The sequence below is a fragment of the Bos indicus genome, chromosome 6, assembly GCF_029378745.1.
Source record: "Bos indicus isolate NIAB-ARS_2022 breed Sahiwal x Tharparkar chromosome 6, NIAB-ARS_B.indTharparkar_mat_pri_1.0, whole genome shotgun sequence".
Classification (NCBI taxonomy): Eukaryota; Metazoa; Chordata; class Mammalia; order Artiodactyla; family Bovidae; genus Bos; species Bos indicus.
In genome coordinates, this window is record NC_091765.1 from 50735687 (window position 1) to 50761756 (window position 26070).

General features: G+C 36.3%; 1 protein-coding gene across 9 annotated transcripts in view; it reads left to right on the top strand.

Annotated features, from left to right (window-relative positions):
* The window catches only part of PCDH7 (protocadherin 7), a 473458-nt gene that overhangs the window by 67928 nt on the left and 379460 nt on the right, over nt 1-26070 (top strand). For 5 of the 9 annotated variants that reach the window (XM_070791257.1, XM_070791259.1, XM_070791255.1 and 2 more), the window contains exon 2: nt 6296-6355. The exons of the other annotated variants lie outside the window; for them this stretch is intronic. In XM_070791257.1, coding sequence (XP_070647358.1) covers nt 6296-6355 — 60 coding nt within the window. The remainder of the gene's footprint in view (nt 1-6295; nt 6356-26070) is intronic. 9 annotated transcript variants of the gene reach the window in all.

Genomic DNA, 26070 nt, shown 5'->3' on the forward strand with positions numbered 1-26070 from the left:
TTCTGGCCTGGAGAATCCCATGGACTGTACAGTCCTTGGAGTCCCAAAGTGTTGAACAAGACTTAGCTACTTTCACTTTCAGTCTGTTTGAATTGATCCCCGTCCCTCACTTGTTTAGAAAGAGTGTTCCTTTAAAATGTCATTTAGAAGTAAAACAATAAAAAATAAAATTGTGAATTAAGATATACACAATTTAACCTTTAGAAATAGGCAGTTCTAGAGCAAGAATCCTCAAAAACTTAATTATGTTAGTTTTAACAAAAACAGTCGATTTTTGCTCTCTCTGACTTTTGACAGTTACTTTAATTTGTCTGTATTTCTAATTTAGGATATTCAGGACAGCTTTGTTGTTGCTGCTTTTAATTATTACATTGCATCCTTTTATATGTAGACTTGATCTAAGTAGAGAAAACAGCTTGCGGTGAAGTTGAATGGAATTACAGAAATCTCTGATTTCGGCAGGGAAATCCACTTACTGCCTCCTGACTTCACCACCCATCTTCCTCACAGGTTTCTTCTTGGAATGTAGTTTTCCCTCATTTCCATAGATGTCAAGCTTATCTGGCTTTTAAGACCCAACTCAGGTTCAGTTAGTCCAGGAGCCCTCTTCCTCCTCCCCCATCATAGTCTCTTCTCACTCTTCAGAGCTCTCATAGTTTTACCTCCTGGGTTCTTGTCTTTTCCTCCTCAAGATTAATCATCTGTTTATACATATATATTTGTACACATAAAAATTTCCTCAGAGGCAAGACTGTGACTTTTGTTTCTTTGTATTTCCCCCATGCCTCCCATGATGTCTTTCACATGATTCGACTCTGTAACCTTTGGCATTCTTTCTAACACTGAGATTCCATGATTCTAACAGCCAGCCAGTCAATAAATATTGATTGCTTGGCTATCCAACCCACGGCACTTTTTTGTTAGGGCCCACATCATTCGTATTCTGTAGTGAGAGCAAATTACCTATGATGTGGAAGTGGTATGATATTATCCAATCCCTTTCCTTCCATGGCCAATTCAGAGGTTGACTCACCATTTAAAAGCCCTCTTTTCCAAAGAATGTAAATTAAACAGTGCTAATGAATGACCTTTGTGTGTGTGTGTGTGTGCACTATTACACAGGTGTGTGTGTTAGTTGCTCAGTCATGTCTGACTCTTTGCGACCCCACGGACTGTAACTAACCCACCAGGCTTCACCATGCATGGAATTCTCCAGGCAAGAATACTGGAGTGGATTGCCATTCCCTTCTCCATATATGCAGGGTGAAAAGAAAGTGAAGTCGCTCAGTCGTGTCCGACTCTTTGCGACCCCATGGACTGTAGCCTACCAGGCTCCTCCGTCCATGGGAATTTCCAGGCAAGAGTACTGGAGTGGGGTGCCATTTCCTTCTCCAATTACACAGGTAAATGGTTATAAACACCCCTTTCTTTGATTAGGTGGAATTTGTCTTATTTATTCCTTTTCTTTCTGTGTTTTTCTTTTTTTTGTAAGTTTAGACAACCTTCAGATATGTTGAAGTTGCTTCTTATGTATTCACAAATTTAAGTAATTATGATAGAATCCTGACTCTAACACACAGGCTTCTAGAACTGAATTTCAAACACACTCATTTATAATAGTATAGAAAGCTTGCATAGTTTTGCTTATTCCTGAAACAATGGCAAAAATAGAGACATTTTCAGTTATAACTTATATGTATATTTTTAAAAGATTCAAAGTCAAATTTAAAAAACAATTATCCAGAAACATAATGCTGAGGAAGAACAATCTTTGATTAATAACCAAAGTCTTGGTTTGGGGCCCTGATTCTCCCATTATCTATGTGATTTTTATATAAGAAGATTAAGCTCTCTGATCTTTAATTCCCTCATATGTAAAACGAGCAAACTTATAATTGCGACTTCACAAGGACTTTGTGAGGGAAAGTTAAATAATTAAGTGCAATCTTGTAATAAACATCTATGCAGATGATATAGTAATGAATAATTATAATTTGAGTTTTGGTACCTCATTTATATGTCAAAATGGAGTAAAACATGATCATATAATTCATTCAGAATTATCTTCATAGTCCTCCATTCACCAAATCTCATGTTAACCTTCTGTCTCACTTTCTATTTCAAATGATTTTCCATTATTTTTTTAAATAATAAACTTTCAGTCTTGATGATGGCTGTCCCTTGACTTAGCTCTGATATTATGCATTTGCTGTAAAATATGAAAATCCACTTTCTGTTCCTAGATTGCAGAAACTACCATCAATTGCATTTTCTGTGTCATGGAATAGACTTTACTTTTTACATGATGCCTTTTACTTTCACCTAGATCTTAACATCAGTCAGAGAAAAAAATAATGAATATTCATAGAATCTTTTACATATTGCCAATTATATGCAAACACATTCAACAGACACTTGTACTTAATCTACACCAATTACGTAGGTGTGTGACTTAGTTTTGAAGCATGCCTAATAAAAATAAATACAAAATAGATACATGTTCCTTTCAAAATATATACATTTTCTTGTTTATGATTGGAATTTTTTCAGAATTATTAAGAAAGTGTTTATTCCTTTGTATGAGTGTTCATTGTATTCTTGTACTTAAATCTGAATCTTATTCCTGTTCTCTGCATAATTCAGCTTTCTTTTCCAAGCACTAGTCAGGGATAAGGCCAGAGAAATCTGGAAAAGAACAAAGCTTTTATCATTTAACTTTTTACTAATATTTTTTTAATTAATTTATTTATTTTAATTGGAGGATAATTGCTTTACAATTTTGTGATGGTTTTTGATAATTAATTCCAAGCTTATTTCAGTCTGATTAAGAAATGAAAACTGAGTGAGTTATAGAGATGGCCTGGTAAAACGTGCTCCAGGAATGGCTTGGTTTCATCTTTGTGTGTGTGTGTGTGTGTGTGTGTGGCTTGTTGCCTGGGTGATAGAAAAAAATTGAAGAGAATGGCTGGAAGGGGAAGACAAAAGCTGCGTCTATACAACTTCAGCAGAATTGGACCTGACTGAAAGATTGGTTTGGTCTGATTTACTGGAGCCTATCTCCTCAGTGGGCAGTGATGTGAAAATTGCTTCCAGGGCCATTTTAATTAGCTGATTCAAATCAAAACAAACCAATCCTGGTAACATCCATTTCTACCCTGACCCTCATCAATGACTGTTTGCAGAATGGTGATTCCTAAGTAGTTCTCCATGAGCTCAATAAGTGATTTGAGGTACTCATTTTTGTTTTTAAACATGAATCTTTAATGGTGAGGAAAGAATCCACTTTCTTGGCTTTAGTGACAGGTGAATATTAGTGCACAGCTGCATTTGTTCAGTGCATCAAAGCTTGAAACCACAAACGTGAAACCTGCCCTTCCATAGTTAATTTATGACATGAGAGAGCTCTATTCCTCAGTAATATTTTAATAAGAGGATTTCATTATGTTTCATGGCAATGTGGTAAATGCATTCTGTTTCTTGGGTATGCTTTTAAAAGAATGTCAAGTCTTTAAAATAGAAGATGAAACACTTTGATGCCTCTGATTTCCTATGTTTTTATTGTTTTACTTATTCACTTATTGAAAACCTTACAGAACATTTTAAATAGAATATTCCCTTTAAGGAAAGAAAAGAATGACAGTTATATGGAAAAGGTTAAAAAGAGAAAATTAATGAAATTTTAAATGGACAGGCCAAGTTGAAAAATATAGAAAAAGTGGGTAAAATAAAATGATAATAAAATGAAGAATGTCAATACAGCTCAAAAATGTCTGTTTCATAACCTATCATATGACAAATAATAGAAAGTCAAAAACATGATTTCAAAATATTAAAATTAGACAAAAGTGGTACAGTGATGTGACCAGTATTGTGATTTGTTTAGCTAGCTATTTCCAACAGATGTTCATTCATTAGAGCAGTTTTATTGAGAGACAACCATGTCCCAACACTGAGAATAAAGTAGTAAACCATGGAAATGAGGTTTGTTCTTCTAAACTACACTGTAGCCTTGACAGGATGAAACAGTTAAGTGAATAACTTTACAAAGATAATTATATATGTATGTATGTATGTATGTGTATATGCTAAATTGCTTCAGTCGTGTCCAACTCTGTGTGACCCCATAGACGGCAGCCCACCAGGCTCCCCCATCCCTGGGATTCTCTAGGCAAGAACACTGAAGTGGGTTGCCATTTCCTTCTCCAATGCATGAAAGTGAAAAGTGAAAGTGAAGTCGTTCAGTCGTGTCCGACTCTTAGCGACCCCATAGACTGCAGCCTACCAGGCTCCTCGGTCCATGGGACTTTCCAGGCAAGAGTACTGGAGTGGGGTGCCATTGCCTTTTCCAGTATGTGTATATATATATATACATATCTTTGCCTGGAGAATCCCATGGACAGAGGAGCCTGGCAGGCTATAGTCTATGGGGTCACAAAGAGACGAACACAACTTAGCGACAGAGCAACCTGGGAAGTCAATATCTTTGCCTAAAGAATCACATGAACAGAGGAGCCTGGTGGGCTACAGTCCATAGGATTGCAAAGAGTCAGACACGACTGAGCAACTTAGCACAACCATGATAGGTAGTACCTAACAGGATGATCTAATGTAGTCTAGTTGTTCATTATGGCTACATCATTCTCATTGGTTTGAAAATAAAAACCAGTATCTGAAACTTTTAAATATATAGTTTTCATTTTTGTATAAAGCAGTTTTTAAATGACAAGTGTCGTGTATGATTGGTGTTCTGATTAGATAATCTATGTTCATCTTAGGGCTTCCTAGATGGCACTAGTGGTAAAGGAGACATAAGAGATGCAGGTTCAGTCCCTCGGTGGGGAAGAACTTCTGGAGAAGGAAATAGCAACCCACTCCAGTATTCTTGCCTGGAAAATCCCATGGACAGAGGAGCCTGGTGAGTTACAGTCCATGGGTTGCAAAGAGTTGGACACAACTGAAGCGACTTAGCACATGTTCATCTTAAACTTACAACCTAAATCATGAAAACTCACTTAGCATAGATTCCATGGTAAACTTGTCTTCCGTGTGTTATTGGCCAGAATATCTTAAATTATGCTAAGTTTTAAAACTTGCTAGAGAAAGAAAATATATGCTATTTCTAGAAAAGATAAAATTTAACTTAATAAATTAAAGGCATTTTAAAGCTGCTTAAATTTATACAGCTAATATGGATAATCTGCAGTCAGAACAATTTTTAAGCATCTTAAATGCTCTTGAATATAAGCAATTTTTAAATTAGACATTACTTTTTTGTTCCATTTACTTTCAAATGTGAGTTAGTTGATTATTCAGTGAAAGAATTCATTTACTTCTTTTCTAACCTTGATTCTCATGTGCTGATGCATTGTGACATTGGAAATTAGGTACAGTACTAATTTTTTTTTTTTTAATTCTTAAAACATTCTAATTCTTTTGGTAGTGAACTGTAGCATTTTTATTTTATGGAAGTGATTTATTATCCTTTTTGACAATGTTCAAACTCATTAAAGCTTTTACTGACATCAGTTGCATCATTAAACTGGAAACAATATTCTGTGCATTTTTTTGTCAGAAAGCAGAAATCAGACTATTGGTCAGGCTCAAATTCAAAGCAATAAATATTCAATACTATTTAAAACTCATATTGGCACCAAAACATTTTAAAGGAGTATTATCATTACTTTCACTTGTAAAAAACAATACCTTTTTTTGGTCATATTTTTGAAGGGGATAGTTTTAATAGTTCATCCTTGACCATAAATCAGTGAACCATTTGTTGATGATGTGTAAAATGCTCAGATTTCCATGACTGCATTTAGAGACTAGAGAGCTACTTTGAAGGATGTGAACATTCAGATCAAGCTCACCTCCCAGAGATTTTAGGGACAGTAAATTGTAAAAGAACTGATAACAAAATTACCATTTCATTCTTATTTGTATTCATAATATAAATAAAGCCAACAACACTTCCTTCCCTGACAGCCCCTCTCCTTTAAGTACTCAAAGCCTGAAAAACAATAATTCAATGTTTCTTTTACCATGCAAATATCTCTTGTCAAAGATGGAATCCAGGAGATTAGCCAATAGCATTGATGTAGATGCCCTAGGATTGTTCATTGTAGCTGGAACAGTTATGTCTCTATGAATTCTAAAAGAGGTTATGGCCACTACAAATACATCTTAAAGAAGGAAAGAATACTATCAGCCAAAATATGCATCCAAGTTTTGGATCTAGGCTAGCAAAACCCTACTCACATCCCTGTAAAGCAGACATATATTTTTGTATTTTTTATAGGTGGATACAGTGCAGACCACGAAACCCCCTGGCCACATTGAGGAATCGTGTAAAATGAATGTATGTGCTCGTAAGTGAAATACATGGACTGTTCCAACTAAAGGTGTTGGATCCTAATAAACCTGGATTAGTCCTGTGTAAAAAGAAATCGATTCCCAAGGGGCAGGACCACTAGCTGAGTAAAATGAAGCTCTGATTTGGAAGAAAACAAAATGGCTTTAAAATAAATTCTCGGCAAAAAAGGAAGCAAACTATAATCTGCAAACAGCTGGAAAAGAAAATTAAACTCTCAGTATAGAATAAAGAAGGGATGTGAGAGAGGTTTTACAATCTTATCAATTACAATGGAGACACTGAATCAAATATCATCACATTCAAGAGTATGAAAAGAACAGGAAATCCTTTTCCTTTGGTTTGCACTTGAAAGGACTCAAGCAAAGAGTGGAGAAACATATCCTCTTACTTACTCTTTATAGTTAATAAGATGGAAATTATTATAGATGTGATTTCATTTGCCGTGCTTGAACTAATTGGATGCGTTATGTAGAAATCACCTGAGCCTGTGCTAGATCAACAAAGAAAATGGAAACGTATACCTCAGGACTGAATTCTGAGACAATTAGCTTGTTCCATACTATTTCACAAGGCTAAGAAGAAATACTACTGCCAATCAGGGAAAATGAGAAACTAATGGACATAAGAGAAAATAAAATTTAGGTCAATCTGATACTTGTTGAAACAGAGTTTATTATGGTGTAAAAGCAGAAGATCAGGATATATCTCACAGACATTTGATACAATTTCTGATTGAATTTAGGGTAAACCTTCTTAAGTGTTATAGGAATGTACGGCCATTATTTAATAGGAAACTGGCCTTTTACATTTGTGGTCCTATGCATTTAGGTATGCAGAGGAGGACTTTTTAGATTTTATTAAAGGTGAATTGCATGTGGGAAGTAACTCTTTGCATTATAGTTACTTACTCAATTGAAGATACTGTTTAAAGTCTAATTTGTGTATGGGCGTGAGTGTATATGTATGCATTTGTGTGTGTGCCTGTATGTATCAGTGGGAGAAGGTAAAACTTAACGATTGACATTTGCACTTTGGTTTGTTACCTAGAATGTAAAGAGGTAGAGTAAACCGTCTTAAGCCATTTCCTATATGTCATGATCATATTAAAGATTATTATTCACAAAAGAAGCAGTTCTGAAGATAGAATGACTACTGCAAAGGCTCTCCAATTAAGTATAATATTTAATGCAATTGAGTCATTTAAATTAAGATAGTACTGATGTCTGAAAATAATGAGAGTAGGCTCCTGTGAAATCAGTTTGAAGACAGTTGGAAAGTCCTACTATATTCCTTAAGATTTCTTTATTCAGCGACAGAGAATGTGAATCACGGCTGCTCTTACAGATGAGACTGGGGAAATATTTGTGTTCTAATTTTTAAATATGCCAATAAGTTACATGTATTTTTTCCCCACTTTTTTTCAATCTGAATTATACAAGTGACCATGCATTAACGTAGATAAGATAGTGTTTCAAACAGATTGATGTATTTTTTGAGGTCACTATGTGCCATAATAATTTTGAAACTATTGTATGCTGGTATTTATGTTTATTTCTCTTTATATTACTGATTAACTTTAGAGTTGAAATTTTTTACCTCTTTTTTCTATGTGACAATCAACTGAAGCTGGTCCCCTATCTATACTATTACAGGGATTTTGTTTTTTATGCTATTATAATAAATTATAAGTCTACAAGCTGTATAATTCTATTGTATTGAATATTTTTCTGTGGCCAAAATAATAAAGAAGTCTACTTTATAAAATGTCTGTATTTTTAATAGTCTCTTAAAATGAGATGTAAAGTATGTTCGTGTTGCTGGTTTTAAACTGTATTTTCTGCATCTTTACAATTTGAAAGTGAAGAGCTTAGCCACTTAAGATAAAGAGAAAGGTTTGACAGAGATATATTTGAGAATGTTTAGAGAATAGCACCCTGAACAGGGTCAGGAGTCTTGCTTGATGCCAAATTTTACTCTGGTGCAAAATAGCCAGACTTGAGGGTGCTTTTTTTGCATTACCCGGTACTAAGCTCTCTCACCCATAAAGGATGGGTTTGGACTGAACTATCAATTTAAAAATCATTTGCATTCTTAACTCCTAATAAATTAACTTAATTCTTAGGTTTTGATGTCTTAGAAATATTAACACCATGCTATAGAATAGTGATTATATCAATAATCAATAGTGATAATCCTTATTAAGAGAATCACATGCTGTTTTTCACTTAAATTGACCCAAATCTCAACCTATGCCTTAGGACCAAGAAAAATTATGAATTTACAGTTGTTGCTGTTCCAGCCTTAGCTTGACTTAATAGAGATATGCACTGACATACAAATAATCAAGTCTGGAATCAATAGCTCCCTCTAAGTTAACTGAACCAAGCAGCACCCAAGTACAAAACACTCAATTTGTAATAGAGGAAACCTTTTTGTACTTCACTGAGTTGAATGAATTCCCTGGCAGAATGTATTAAAGATCTAGAACCAGTTTTTCTTGCTCTTTACCACTCAAGGATTGATCAACACATGAAGGTCTCTATAACTTCAAAAGCGTTTTTGGACTTGGATCAGCCTTATTGGTTTCAGAAAAGAAAGAAACACTAGCCCCTGATGTTGATTGCCGTAGGCTCTTTTGACTAATAGTAATTCTCTGCTTAGGAGAAGCAACAGGCAGAGAAGTCTTACAACTGTTCTGATTTCCCGACTGTTTATTCACAAAGTGCCTCACAGAAAAACAGTACTTTTATTTTAGTTTCCTGCTACTACTCCAACTGAGAAAGGTCAGAGAAACAGTGGGAAGCAAAATGAAAGCACATATATCTTGTGGATTTTTTTTCATTGCAGCATACTGACTTGCAAAATAGTGTCACTTTCAATATCACAAAGATGGCATGGATAATCTTCAAAGTTCCTTATGCAGAAATTGGTCACTCTGAATTGTTTTTCTTTTTACATTTAGGTGAACTTCTGGCCATTTATGGAACTGATATTGATAATAAAATTTAATTTTGTCAATTTAGTCTTTATTTTACAAGATTAAAAATTTAAATGGGACCTATCAAACCTCTCCCAAGTCCTGGTATCTCTACTTAAAACTTCTACACTTGTCCTTTGCCTCTATCCATTTGGAAAAAAAGAGAGGAGGGAGAGGAGACTAGACTTGGCTTGAGGGAAATAGCTACACAGAGCAGTATAATTGTGAATGGGAATTCCATTTGAAAAATTATGTCCAGAATCCATCAGATTGAATACACATGGATTAAAAAAATATCATTGGGGATGAAAATTTGTTTTTAGTTATTGCTATTTTGGGGGGCTACTATTATTCTACTTCACTGTTTTGGTATATATAGTCAAACAGATTTTCATATTTCTCTGATAATATTTTAAACTTAAGTTCCCAAGACCATACTCTGTACAGATGATATAGTAATTGCTCTGTTTAATATTTATAACAACCTCATGAGGTTAGATACTATTATTGCATGAGACCCATTTTACAGATGAGGAAATGAGGAACAGAGAGTTTTGGTAAATTTGCAAAGCTACAGAATTAGCAGGAGGTACTGCTGAGCATTGAGCCCTGGCAGTCTGGTTTCAGAGGCCACATTCAATAGGTGGGTCACAGCTTTCATGGCAAACACAATTATAGTTAGGAGTTCAAGATAGGTTCTGAAACTATTTGGGGGTGCAGAGATAAATTTTGTGGTTCCCTAGATCACACATCTATTAACCTGTTCGAGGCAGATTCAGAATGCATGACTTAGATGTGAAAGGTATTCAGATGTTCTAGCTCACTGAAATATTGGATAAAGATGGAATCTGTGGTGAAAGGTCTGCTCTAAATACTGTATAAAGGGAAGAAGAGAAAAGTTTTTCTCTTACTTGTTTTGCATGCTTAAAGTGTATTAATATAAATATGTACTATTTGCTGCAACTTCTTTTTAAATAAAGACTTTGCTGCTGGAATCTGAGTGGACTGAGGAATATGTCAGCTGCATTCTTTGAATAGGGAGAGCTCCCAGTCTAATGGGAATTCCAGCCGTGCAGGCTGAATGTTACAATGCCATGTGCTAAATGATGGGATATCACAGTGGTTAAGATTTCAGGGTCTGGAATCCAGGCTGCCTGAGTTTGAAACATGGTTCATGCACATAACTTGAGTGACTTTTGAACAAATAACATCTCTCTGCCTCCATTGCTTTGTATATAATATGGAGTTAAAACAGTATCTACTTCATAAATTAGTTGTGATGATTAAATGAGATTCATCCAGGTAAAGTGAGTATGACATAACAAGAACTCAATAAACAATGGTATTATTAATTTTCTTATTGTTTTTATAATTGACATGAATAGAATGAGGTGATTGTTGGCTGAGATGTTCATGGGCCAAAATAAACTCAGTATCACTGGCAAAAGTGAAGTAAAAGGCACCTCACAGAAAAGTGTAATGCCAAGCCCTCACTCTTTTCTGTATGCTATGGTGTGAAACTTAGAAAAATTGTGCAGGCCCAAGTTCTCCAGGGGAATAAGTTTCTGATCCACTACAGTTCAAATCTGGGAGTTCTGTGAGCTGTAATTTCTTCAGTCATAGACAAGTGAAAGGAAACTGTGAAAGCTGAAATCAAGCCTGTGTTACATGATGAAAGTTTCCAAAAGGTTAAGAAACAATTTTTGGAGATCACTTTATCCACAATCATAAGGGAATGCGATTCTTTCACATTATTAATAGCTTAAAAATTGTGAAACTTAAGAATGGAAAATATATCAGCTTATCATAAAAACTAAGGGTAATGCTGATTATGACAGCCAATCCATAAACAGGCAGTTGTTATTCTTTGAAAATATTTAATATCTGTTAAATATGATGAGGGCTTTATTTTCAAAGTAGTTCATTAAGCAGAAAACAGTGCTGCATTTATTGGCTGATAAGATTTGAATGAATGAAATATAAACTAAATACGTGCTGAATTGAATTGGATCATATTTAGTATCGGCGAAGTCAGTGGCTTTCATTTTAAATATAGTAGTTGGTTAAGTAAGCATATTGGAGAGAAGAAAAATAAGCATTGAAAATGCTCAGTTTGGCCTATTTTAAACTACTTTCTAGATGAAATATATTGAATAAATGTGACTTTGGAAAATGTAGGCCTCAGAAGTGGCTCTGTGTTCTTGTAAACTCATAGAATTGCTAGTGAAAACAAGAGAAAGTTATATTTTAAGTTTATATCATAGTTTAGCAACCGAAAAGAAAAAAGCCAACTACAGATTTTTATTAGACTATACATTGTAATAATTTCTACAGTTTTTTATGAAAAAGCTGGCTACTGTATATTTTCGTGGATGTTAATTCCCCTATAATAACCTATCTTGTGCTGCTTTTTGTGAATTTCTAATGAGGAGTTAAGATTAATATGATTAAAAATGAATATCTTTCTAGACTCAATCCTTAGATGTTGGAGGGAAAGTGAACATTTCCTGTTTTAAGAGATTGGTGTTCTGAGATCAGGTATAGCTCAACCTTGTTTTTTAATTGCTCTTGCCCAGTTGTGTCAGTGAAAATCTGTCTCAGTAGCAACTGAGGGGGACCTAGGTCTCTAATCTTTCTTCTTCTCTCTGTGTCTAGCAGTTAAAAGGCAGGTCAGCAAGGACTTTTTCTCCCCTATGTGTCAGGCTTATGAAAGCAGCAGACATTTGGTATAGCATTTCAGAAAGATCAGAAACCGGCTGCCTCTTGATAGTAGATTTCAAGTGGGTATCGCGTAATCTAACTATTCTGCTGGTTGACTTTTTAAAACCCCTTAATATTTATTAGTTACAAATCTGTCATTTATTTGAACCCCAAATTGAACCTTGGTTGATAAGTCACGTAATCAAACAAAAAATGTGTTAAGGAAAATATTAATGATATTAACGAAGCAATTGGTTATATGAGCCTTTTTAATAAAAATCCTGTGATAACTTATCAAACAGATGTCTCACTATTTGGATGAAGATGTTTGAGCAAATGTTTTTGAGGATATCTTGTTATTAGTACTGCATTAGGAGAGATTATATTCAAATGAATACCAAGGATCTGTAAACAAAGCATCTTTTCATCTTTCAGTAAACCATTTTTAGTACTGGGAAGAAATGCAGTACGTGTCTTACAAGGGAGCTCCTCAGCAGTCATGTGTTACTGCCATCTGAGATTAACATTTGGATTAAAGAGCATGATTAGATGATTCTAAATTAGTGGTTACACAAAAGTTGAAACAAAGTAATACAGCAATCTGCTTCATGCAATATATTTCTTATACCAGTTAATTAGCAGATTAATTAGCATGATGTTTCATGTTGTGACCTAAGCCATTGTACTCCCAATGGGTCTAGTGGAGACAAGGAAAAAAAAGAAAGAGAGCTTTAGAATTGTTGATGGTTTTATCACATGCATGGGTTACAAAGAATCCGACACGACTGAGTGACTCACACTTTCACTTTTTTTTCACTTTTCGTATCATATTCTACCAGAATTAAAAATAATTCTTCATTTTAAAAGAAGAGAACATACATATACTTTTTTATCTGAATCTAGAACAGATTTTTAAAGCGTTTTTATGGTATGAATCCTTCCACGAATTAAAAGCCTATCAAATTACTATATGTGCAATAGTGTTAAATGAAGTACATTTTAAATTCCAAATGACCACAAGTAAATGCCTAAAGGATACACTTCAGTAAAAGAGAAGTTCTGCTTACGATTTTGAGAGAAAAACATGAAAGATATGTATTAGAATGATCATATTTTTGAATGTATAATGTGATTCATAGGATTTTATTAAGGGCCATTGAAATTACTTACAAAGGACTGCATTTTGGAAATGCACAATGGAACTCTGCCTTTGGACAGCCTGAGGGAAAAAAATATGCATCTTAGAAATAATTTATAAAGTAAATGACATGAAAAGAGTCTTCCACCCCTCCATGCTTCCCCAGTGAGAATGTATTCAGATTGTGTGTGTTTGTCTTTATTACACGAAATGGAAGTTTCTGCTGAGCCAAAGACAGTCATCTGCCAGCTGATTGGTTCTGCCTTTTTACAACAGTATGAAAAATGGCTACAGTAGTTATGAATATAGAGGTATAAAATATAGACTCCTTCTGGAGGTACTTTTTACACTGCTGACAATTCAGAACTTGCAGAGAGATAAAATATTTTAAGGAACTGACTAATATACCTAGATTTTGTCAAGCTTTCTTTCCCAATCACTGAACTCTGCTGGCCACCTCCTCGTGGCTGTATCATTAGGCTATCCATTTCCTTTGACTTTGCATATTATAGAAGGTCCAGAGGACTTTTTTTTCACTTTCAAAAATTATTATGTAGCCTCTTTTGGCAGTTAATGTATGGATGCAATTTGGAACATAACTTTTATCATGCTGCTCACAGATACTTTATTGTACACAGAACTGAGTATTTATGGAAATCTAAAGACACTGTACTCTTGCCTGGAAAATCCCATGGACAGAGGAGCCTGGTAGGCTGCAGTCCATGGGGTCGCTAAGAGTCAGACACGACTGAGCGTCTTCACTTTCACTTTTCACTTTCATGCATTGGAGGAGGAAATGGCAGCCCACTCCAGTGTTCTTGCCTGGAGAATCCCAGGGACAGAGGAGCCTGGTGGGCTGCCCTCTATGGGGTCGCACAGGGTCAGACACGACTGAAGCGACTTAGCAGCAGCAGCAGCAGCAAAGATATTGTTAAGCAAAACGTTATAAAGAGAAAAAAAATACTTAAATTTTTTTCTCTTTGACTTTTGTCTAACACATCAATTCAAATTGCTCCCTTATCATTTAGCATAAATTTTTGGCAAATGGAATAGAAATATGTAAAAATTATGAATTTAATTATAGTGCATAATCAATTGCTAGTTTTAGTTTCTAAGTAGGCAGCAGAGGATGAGATGGTTAGATAGCCTCACTTACCCAGTGGACGTGAATCTGAGCAAATTCCAGGAGATAATGAAGGACAGGGAAGCCTAGCATACTGCAGCCCATGGAGTCACAAAACGTCAGACACAACTTAGTGACTGAACAAAAACAGCAGTTTTCTAAAATAAGGATTAATTTGACCTTGTGGTAAAAAAAATTATTCAGTAAACATTTTTGCTAGGATGAACATAAAGATAAGTTATTCTTAAGCTTCTTTCTTTTTAATGGTGTTATTATATCTTTAGATAATCAGAAAGTTGCAATTTAATTTTTAATCTGTTACCTGATAATGATCTGATCTGTGAGTGATCTTTCAATTTAAATACATTTACTGAACATTTGAATTGTATTTTGTCCTCTCTTGGAGTTCCTGTGAAAATATGACTTAAAGCATATATAATCCATGAATTAAAAATGTAGTGTTTAGAGCATTGATTATGGACCAGTCTAAGACTTTGGGCAAGTTACTTAACCTGTCATGTATTTAAATGAAGATACTAGTAGTCTTATGGTAGCATTAGCAAATGTGCATGCATTAATATGCTATATAAGTTGTATGTCCTATAATGAGTAAGTATAACTTGATATATGACACTTATGGCCATGCCTGGCATAAAGTGAGAATGTATAAATAACAGCTATTATTAAAGAAAGGCTCAGAAATGTGACACCAGTCATGTAGCCATTCACTAGTTGAGCTAAGATTCCAGAAGCAGTCTGAATGCAATTCACAATACTGTCCACCATAATTATATGTGTGTCTGAGTACTATTAAAAACTAACATTTGTTTTACACCAAAACACTGGTCATGAGTTAGTTTGAGATTCAAACTTCAGATGTGCCTGACTTTAGATCGTGATTTCCTTAAACCCTTACATGAATTTAAATTTGATTTTGAAATTATTTTTTGGTGTAGACTTCATAAAGTTTATAAATAAGCTTACTGTTCAGTATGTCTCAGAAAGGCATTTGGGGGATTGTTTAGGTTATTTCTATGTTTAGCATATAAACATGCTTATAAAACATAGTTGTATTTATAAAGGAGATTATAGTAAATCATGATCAATTATTAACACATAGTTTGAACTGTTTCCAGGAATATCTCTTAGCATTTAGAAACTACTGATTAAAACAAACACTGGTGAAATATCTAACAGATTTATTTATTTATTTCAAGTATACTTCAGGAGGGTAATTTGGTGAGCTCATATTCTTACCTCCACCTTCTTTGAATATTTAGAATTATATTAATCAAAATAAAGTGATTAATTATGTTAATCACTGTCATGATTGTGGAAGGCACGTTTTACACTGTGGTATTTTCTTTTTGGTTATTGCTACATCATTTCTGTTGCCATTCAGTTTTGTTTAACTGTGAGGAATGCTTTATTCAGTTTTCTTGAAATAGTTTGCTGTAATTTTTCCAGTTAATTTGTTCTAAAATATATGTTACAGTTAGATCTTTAGATTGATTGCTTTTCACGTAGATGTCTCTAGCATCATATTTCAGTAGTCACCATTACTTTGTGTTTAGTTGAATTAGAAATTGATATGCCCTGATAACTGTTATTGGAAGTTACTTCACTTACTGTGCCATCTAGCAATACAGGATCATAAAAATATGTGTTAAATAAGAAATGCTTTCTCTGTTTGCTACTGGCAGCTGATCAAGACTGTAAGATAAAATAGAGCATGGCTAGGCATGGAAAGCATGCTTGAACTGCTATTAAAGTTGTGTACAAAATATGTATGATGTACTCAGATATTACACTGAAGGCTGAAGTATCCCATACATTGCAAGGACAGAATGACTTGCTTCTTAGGCCATGCTCAGGAACATTTAGCGCCTGCTCATTTCTAATCAATTTCCAGTTTCTTAATTTAGAATCTTATTTCTCTCACTAATCTCCCTCTCACATTTTTACTTTTCATTCTTCTTTTAATGAACTCTATGTTCCAGTTAAGCCCGGTAACTTTTGAGTGACTTTGCCGGCTTCACACTTTCTTACCAGTTTACCTTAACCTTTACTTTCATCTCCTCCAGCAAATCTCTGTCTTCTAATTTTACATGAGTGAATCCTTCCTTCCTTGATTCTTCTTTTGTTAAGCTGTTTCTGATTACCAGGTCATGAGTGCTAATTTTAAGTCACTTTATCTGCATGATTTTATGTTAGCTGGGGCTTCCTACCTTTAATGATGGAAAAGTTTTTGTGCACGTAGGTGAATATATCTATTACATTTTATTTTATTGTTACATCATAATCTCTTCACAAGAATGGCCTAAGTCTGATACATATTTGCCATCTCACCTCAGTTGTGAGCAAAGTGCCTTGCTTATAGTAGGTTGAAGTGTGTGTGCTCAGTCACGTCCTACTATTTAAGACCCCATAGACTGTATTCCTGGAGAAGGCAATGGCACCCCACTCCAGTACTCTTGCCTGGAAAATCCCATGGATGGAGGAGCCTGGTGGGCTGCAGTCCATGGGGTCACTAAGAGTCGGACATAACTGAGCAACTTCACTTTCACTTTTCACTTTTATGCATTGGAGAAGGAAATGGCAACCCACTCCAGTGTTCTTGCCTGGAGAATCCCAGGGACGGGGGTGCTGGTGGGCTGCCATCTATGGGGTCGCACAGAGTCGGACATGACTGAAGCGACTTAGCAGTAACAGCAGCCGACTGTATTCCCCCAGGCTCCTCTGTCCATGGAATCCTCCAGGTGAAAATACTGGAGTGGGTTGCCATTTCCTTCTCCAGGGGATTTTCCCAACCTGGGGATCAAACCTCTGTCTTTTATGTCTCCTGAATTGGCAGGCAGATTCTTAACCATTGTGCCACCTGGGAAGCCTGCCTATAGTAGGTTAATAAATTCTAAGTTAGTAAATGCTTATTAAACAGTGATTGAATTCATTTGATGATATAGATAGGAATTTTATGTGATTCTAGGTCATTCATTGAAATGTTTAAGTAGTTCCTCAATAAATATTTATTGCATTTCTACAATAGATTAGGTGCGGAGGATGTCAATTCCTATAAGGAATTAAATCTTGGGTAACAGTTAAGGTAATATGCACCTATTTAGATACATATATATCATAAATCATATAAGCTTTGTTAGAGCTTGTGTTGTGTATTACTCAGGATCTACTCTAGTGCAGAAATCCTATTATTACAAAGATAACTATGTTAACCAGATGTGATAACTAGATGGTGCCAAAAGTAAGGGGTCTGGGGGAGTACAAGTAGATGCTAAGGCAGAATGGTCTGAAAGGAAATCAGGAAATAGATCAAGATATAAACAGCATTAGAGTTCATGTTAAGGAGATTCAACATGATTCTAAGAGAAATGGGAGTTAGATGGCAGAGGTCTTTTAAGTATAGCAGAGTGGAGGCCTTAATTTCTTAGGGGAACAATTTTCAGAGCTTTATGAAGAAAAGAAAGAAACAAATATCCTGAAAGGGATCTGGATTGTTCTTTAACAGAGATATTTCTTTTAGACTTGGAATGCTGTGCTATTAGTGGCCACACTTTATGTGGAATAAGTAGTAGAGAGAGTCGCTCTCTGGTCATTTCTTGGTACCAATACACTGCTCCTCTCTAGAGACTTATTTCCTTAGTAGAGGATTTAGTACAATAACAAAAGAAATGTTTCTAAAATCAATAGACTTGAAACTATTCTTTGAACATGGACTTCAGTTCAACTTAAATGTTTATGTGTGGTGCTATAGCAAATCTATATTATGTTTGCATATAGATAGAAAGCCTCATTTAAATATACAAATTTTCTTGCTGAAATAATGACTGTCACAAAAGACTTCCCTTGATGTTGAGCTATGATCTCAGGTAAGTCACCCCTCAGAGGCTATCTTGAGGCTGAAGGCTGAAGAATTGTCACTCATCAAATCGATGCCATCTCATTTCTACCCCTATCATTGTCTGAGCTCACTGTTCAAGCTATAAGCTGATTAGCATTTCACACTTACCCAAAAGTATTTTATTTTGACCTTGTAGCATATCATTAAAGTATTTTCAGTGATTTTTGCTTACTTTCTGTGTTTCATGGTTTAGAAAAAAAGAATTTATGCCACAGATGATATGATTTTCACAGTCCTGACCCTTTTAAAACTTACTGTTTTCTTTTGGGAAAAAAAAAAAAAAAAAACAATGCATAGGATTTCATTTGTAGTGAGACTGTTCTGACAGTTCTGTAACAGTGGAATTTTTAAGGATCATCAATATTGAAGGCACGGCCTGCAAAGTTACTGTTTTTCTCTTTCTTTTTTCATCTTTAATTCCAATTAAAAGATACATATTCTATTAGACTAGATGCCTTCTGCCTGGATGTTTTCTGTGTGATCTTTGACTTACAACCAAGGAAATTCAGCTTCAATCTGTTAGAGCTGAAAGGGCCCACAGCATGCCATGGGCTATCCAGTGTTTCAAGAATTTAGAATCCCTGGTTTGTGAATAATGATTAATATGTGTTACTCATATGGTTAAATTTTCCAACAAAGATGGCCTATATTCTGCTTTGCTGATTGTTCTTAATATTCCATATAATGCAGAAATTGCACATATCCTATGTATGCAAAATATTTAACTCGTTCTATAGGGAAATAGATGGGGAAACAGTGGAAATAGTGTCAGACTTTATTTTTTTGGGCTCCAAAATCACTGCAGATGGTGACTGCTGCCATGAAATTAAAAGACATTTACTCCATGGAAGGAAAGTTAAGACCAACCTAGATAGCATATTCAAAAGCAAAGACAATTTACCAACAAAGGTCCGTCTAGTCAAGGCCATGGTTTTTCTAGTGGTCATGTATGGATGTGAGAGTTGGTCTGTGAAGAAAACTGAGTGCCAAAGAATTGACGCTTTTGAACTGTGGTGTTGGAGAAGACTCTTGAGAGTCCCTTGGACTGCAAGGAGATCCAACTAGTCCATCCTAAAGGAGATCAGTCCTGGGTGTTCTTTGGAAGGACTGATGCTGAAACTCCAATACTTTGGGCGCCTCATGCGAAGAGTTGACTCATTGGAAAAGACTCTGATGCTGGGAGGGATTAGAGGCAGGAGGAGAAGGGGACGACAGAGGATGAGATGGCTGGATGGCATCACTGACTTGAAGGACATGAGTTTGTGTGAACTCCAGGAGTTGGTGATGGACAGGGAGGCCTGGCATGCTGGGATTCATGGTGTCACAAAGAATCGGACACTATTGAGTGACTGAACTGAACTGAACTGATAGACAAATATCCACGTTCTCAATGGACAATTTTCAAAATGCCTGTTTTATGTTTTAGCATAATATTTATGTACAATCTTGTATAAATCATATTTTGTATGCTTTTTAATATAATTTTAAATCAAATGGTTGTATTGTTTGAAATTTATAATGGGTTTGATAGGTTTCAGAAGGAATACCATCTTGTCTTTAATGTTAGTTATCCATGAAGTGACAATTTACCATACATTCTCTAATTGAAAGAATTAAATTTTTACTTTAAAAATTATTTAGAAATCAAAATTGCCTTACTAATATTATTATGAAAAGGTACAATCTCTGATGTATTATATTTTCAGAATATCTTACCATTTCATATAATTTAGAATTTTCTCAATGCTTGATTTGCCAATTCTGAATATAACTTTCCTTGATATCATAAGTAAAGTGTGTCAGGAATACTAATGTCAGTGTTGAATCATACACTGACTGCTGAAGCATTAACCAATGGAGCATAAAAGTATAGAAATTCTGAATTATTTTGGATGCACATACTTGTTTTGATATATAATAAATACTTTAAATATATATTTTCTCCTCATGTATGTATGTTTCACATATTCATATGTATCCATATATATTATTAATATATATTCATATATGTGTATATATATATATATATAAATTTCAGAGTGTATATTTCTATTCTGAAGATCACTAGAGGGAAATAACTACTCAAAAATAATTATTGAATACCTGCTTTATCCCAGAAACTGTGCTTGAGTCTGGGAATATAAATATTGGAAAGATACTATCTGTGCTTTCAAGGAACTCATTACCAAGAGTGTCAGATGTGTTACAAGTTCTAAAGGACAACAGAGATAAACAGAGAAAGTAAAGACTTTTGGGAATAATACAAACAGCTTTTGCATTGAGCCTTATATTAAATGTACTTACACTAAGGAGGAAAGAAAAAGGCATTTTAACTGGAGAAGAAATCATAAGCAAAATATTGAAAGCATCAAAGTTCATCATTTATTTGATAAAAAGCACATCATCCAGTGTGGTTAGAGTAGAGGGAACCTGGGAAGAATGACCAGATAGAATTTGAAGAAGTGTAGAACTTAAAGTAAAATTATGTGGTGAAAAGCTGGAAAAAAATGGAAAGCATTTCTGTCCATAGACATACTAATAATAACAATATCAAAAAATAATAGCAAAAATTGACTTAACTTTTACTAGGAACTAGACTTTGCAATAAAAATATTATGCAGAAGAGCTCATTTAACCCTAATCATAAAATTTATTTTCAAGCAGTAAAAACCAAGTTTGCAATTTAGTATTTTAAACTGAAGATGGCTTTGGGAACCAATAGGTGGAGATCAGCTCTTGTGGAAGGTGAACATGCTCAGGAAGGAGAAAGATCCATTCCAGCTCCAGAGGGTAGAAGTCAATTCAGAGGTCAGTAGTGACTGGTAAACTCTTCCTTTCAAGTTCACTGTTCAGACTCCAGAGAGGGAATGTTGGAATATCCTTTTGGCGTTGCTTGTCAACTTTCTGGTTGACAAGAAGGGGACCACACTTTGAATAACAGTTTTGCCACACTAAATTCAGTGGATGAAGGTAATTTGCTCAAAGAAACCTGTAGCAGTAGTAGTAGTGTAAGTAGCTTCAGTCATGTCTGACTAATTGCACCCCTGGTGGACTATAGCCCACCAGGCTCCTCTGTCAGAATTCTCCAGGCAAGAATGTTGGAGTAGGTTGCCATTCCCACCTCTAGGGGATTTTCTTGACGCAGGGATAAAACCCAGGTCTCCTACATTGCAGGCAGAATCTTTACCATCTGAACCACCAGGGAAGCCCAAAAGAACCCAGAGTATTCTTAAAATTGACCTATGCATCTGCAACTGAAATATGAGGGAACTAAATCCTAGGTAATTTAAATGCCTTTCAAAAATGGGGCAAAACAGTAAATAAATGAATTTGTATTAAAGCCAAACTTCCAGCATTCAGATCAAGAAAACTGAAGAGCGAGAAAAGCCTCTTTTCTATAGCATTTCTAATATTTTAATCAGCATGATGACCAAGTAAGATTTCATCAGGTTGTATGGAATCAGTTTTAAGTAAAAAGACCTATTGAAACCAAGGTCCTTTGCCAAGAATTTTTGCACGGAGGAAGAGAAAACAGTAATTTGATGGTGGAAAAGAGGAAAAAAAGGTCTTTTTTTTTTTTTAACAAAATAGGGAACTTCAGGTAGGTTTGTGGGTTGAAAGAAGCTTAGGGACTGAATAGAAAATAGAAACCCCATTGATGAAACAAGGTCTTGGCAGAGTCAACTAGAAATGGAATGAAAAGGTCAGATGAACAAAAGAATAAGGATTCTTCTTCTCAGATGCAAAATAAAGTCCTTATGAGTAAAGATACTGATAAATTTGGAGACAGAGGAGGGAAGTAGAGGGGAGTCACGCCTGATAGCCTCAGTGTTCTCAGCAGTAGGAGGTGAGATCATGTTTTGGGGTTTAGGTGGGTGGGGGTGGGAGAGGGAGATCTGAGGAGGGTGTGGTGGGAACAGCTGCTGTGTGGAATGGGAAGACCAGCCAAGTAGGAATGAGTAATAGGGCTGCTAAGCAGCTCTGAGAGTTCAGCTGACATCGGAAATCATAAATTTGTAGCAAAGTCAATCAGCGTGGTTATTCAATTTTCTCAGTAACTCTTGGCAGCCCAGGATGAGGAGGAAAGTGAGCAGATGGTAGGATTGATTTGGTGGTGGGATTGGCAAGGCAGCTGTGAGAGAAGGTCAAAGAATGGAAGAATCAATTGCACCCATGAAAATGTGTTATCAGGGGGATCAAAATTAAGCAGAGATGACAGTGAAGCCAGGAAGGATTGGAGACTGCTAAAATGTGAAGGGCAAAGCAGTGGAAAGCATTAGCCTTTCACGCTGAAGAGGAATTTTGTGGGCATGAGTGGGATAGAGGATGAGAGAAGAGAATTTCACAATTCTAGATAGTATGGTAGAGTGCTTTTGTTTAGAAACAATCCATTTTGTGTCTATGGGTGTGGATTGCCAAAGCTGTGTGGGAGTATAGGTCACTGAATATAGGGGCAAAAGAATTTTGAAGCTAAACAGATGAATGAGTCATCCAAACCATCTAGGATAGCAACAAGCAACGGGAGAAAAAAACAAACAGGATAAAATAAGCTAACTGCCAAATTGGTCAAGTGAATTGATGAAGTACTTGTAGATGATAAGGTTTAGAAAACAGTTTCATTGATTGGGTTTTGTAGACATAGGGCTTATTGAACCAAGATGATAGAATAATGTCTCAGAATTCGGAGGGGAAGTTCAAGAGAATGCCCCTTGTCCTCTTTGCCTTAAGATAGGAAGATGATTACTGTTTTTTTTACAGTGTTCTAGCATGTAGTGAATCTATGTGAATAAAACTTAAAACTCATTGCAAATAGTTCCTGTGCATACATCTGTGCTCAGACATGTCTGACTCTTTGTGACCCCATGGACTATAGCCTGCCAGGCTCCTCTGTCCGTGGGATTTTTCAGGTAAGAATACTGAATGGGTTGCCATTTCCTCCTCCAGGAGATCTTCCTGACCCTGGGATTAAACCCAAGTCTGCTGTGTCTTCTGCATTGGCAGGCAGATTCTTTACCCACTAAGCCATCAGGGAAGCCCCCAGATCCCATGCATAGTAACTTACTTACTTTGTTTTTAGTCTCAGATATGTTCTAGTGAGTGAATTTCTTTTTCTGTACTAGGTCATGCTAATTTTCATTTAAACATGTAGTAATATAACCTAACTTAAACAAAGTTCCTAACTACTAAAAAAGAAAAAAGAGAAAGTTCTGTCTTAGCTACCACCTCCAGTGATAGCACCAAGTTTCTGATCTTTACCAAAACCTGTCAATGTCCATATTGTCATTCACCACTTGCTTACACCTTAAGCCTTTTTAATCCACTCCTATGGGTCTTTATTTCAGTGTCAGACTTTATTTTGGGGGGCTCCAAAGTCACTGCAGATGGTGACTGCAGCCATGAAATTAAAAGACGCTTACTCCTTGGAAGGAAAGTTATGACCAACCTAGATAGCATATTCAAAAGCAGAGACATTACTTTGCCAACAAAGGTCCATCTAGTCAAGGCTATGGTTTTTCCAGTAAGTCATGTATGGATGTGAGAGTTGGACTGTGAAGAAAGCTGAACGCCGAAGAATTGATGCTTTTGAACTGTGGTGTTGGAGAAGACTCTTGAGAGTCCCCTGGACTGCAAGGGGATACAACCAGTCCATTCTAAAGGAGATCAGGCCAGGGTGTTCTTTGGAAGGAATGATGCTAAAGCTGAAACTCCAATACTTTGGCCACCTCATGCGAAGAGTTGACTCATTGGAAAAGACTCTGATGCTGGGAGGGATTGGGGGCAGGAGGAGAAGGGGACGACAGAGGATGAGATGGCTGGATGGCAAAACCGACTTGATGGACGTGAGTTTGAGTGAACTACGGGAGCTGGTGAAGAACAGGGAGGCCTGGCGTGCTGCGATTCATGGGGTCGCAAAGAGTCCGACATGACTGTGCGACTGAACTGAACTGAACTGATGGGTCTTTTGTCCTTTCCATTCCACTGATATGTTGCCAGGGTCCAGCCCCGGTGGATCCAGGGAATTCGAAGCAGGGACGGCGTCGGCGAGGATCAGGAAACAACTGCTTAATTAAACGTTAATTAAGGATATAAAGAGTAATAGAATAAGGATAGCTCAGTGAGGAAATTCAGTGGAGAAAAGAGGCTGAACAATTCAGCCAGAAGGTGAGAGAAAGAACGACATGCGGAGACCAAGTTTCGGTGAACAAGGCCTGCACTTTATTTTCCAAAGTAGTTTTTATACTTTAAGTTATGCATAGAGGATAATGGGGGAAGGAGTAGAGTCATGCAGCAAGCCAGGCTTTCTTCCTGCAAATTTATCATATGCAAACCTTAGGTGATTTGCATCATCTTCTGGCCCGGAGGCCTGTTAACATTTTAAGACCCTTTCTTAGGAAAACTTATTTTTCTCTAAAGGTGATTGATCAGGAGCCACCCTCCAAAAGCATTAGATAAAGTTGCATTCCTACAGAGCAAAGGTGTGGTAGGCTATAACAAGAGAAAGAATTAACTCAAGGGTCCCAGGTTACAAACATTAAAGCTACTACTTACACCAATTATATTAATCAATACACTGCCAGGGACACAGCAGGTAAGGGATATGGAAACTTAGCAGCAAACATTGGCCCAACAAGTGAAAATCCCTTCACCAATACAATTTCTAATCAATCTTTTAACTGCTCAAAGGAATCTATATTTAGACAGTTTAGAACATCTCATGCCTCTCACAGTTGGGAGGCTCTGAGCAATCACATGTGGCCGGAAAAACCTATTCAGGCAGGCTAGAGGACTTCCAAAGGAGTTTGTAGGTTGAAACACTATCACACCCAGGAACTTTATTAACTGGAGCTATAAGTTAACTCTTTTTTTCCAAAGAGAGGTAGTCGGGGACAGCCCCCTGTAAAGTCAGAGGTGTAGGTGAGAGCACAAAGCAGAAAGTAGGCAGACTCTGGTTTTGGGGGTAGATGCTCGAGAATTTCCAGGGGAACTCCTGAGGCTCGATCCCGCCTTTGCGTATGCCAAGCCTCCTTCCTCATGACCTTTGCCACGGGCGGAGTTCCTCACGCTGGCTCCTGGCAGTGATAGACTTCCAGTTGAGCTATTCCAGATCCTGAAAGATTATGCTATGAAAGTGCTGCACTCAATATGCAATATGCCGGGAGATGGTCCTGGCAATATGTCTCTATCAAACTCACTAGAATTCCTTTTGCTGAATTCAGTGATCAGTTCTGTCTCCTGGCCTGAATCTTGGCTGGTTGTTCACTCCCTCTCCCTGGAGCACTTCTGATCACTATATTTACTTGGTTTTCCTCCTCCACTAATCACTACATCTTCTCAGTCACCAATGCTGCTTCTACTAGATGTCTAAGGCATGTGGCGCACCAGGATTTTGTTTTTATATATCACCATCCCAGGCTTCTCCATACTTGGGCTCCATACTCAATACAATGACCCGTTCAGCTTTTCCACAGGTAAAGGCAGTATTACACAGTGGTCATGCAGTAGATTCTGATACCAGATTCTCCTTGACTCTATTAGCTGGCTGACTAGGGTTAATCTCTCTGTGCTTTAGTTTTCTTATTTCTAAAAGGAGGATGATAATAAGAACCACTTCATGGGCTTCTTGGGAGGATTAAGTAAAAGATATAAATAAATAAAAATATATAAGTGTTTAGAAGTATACTTGACACAGAATAAGTGCTCAGTAATTGCTCCTTATTAATATTATCACAAACATAGCAGAGTAAAAGTAGAACCATTGATTTTTTCCCCTCATATAACTCAGTTTTCCCTCTTTGTAAACCTTGCTCATGTGACTGAATAGTACAGAGGTCTACCCACTTCTTTT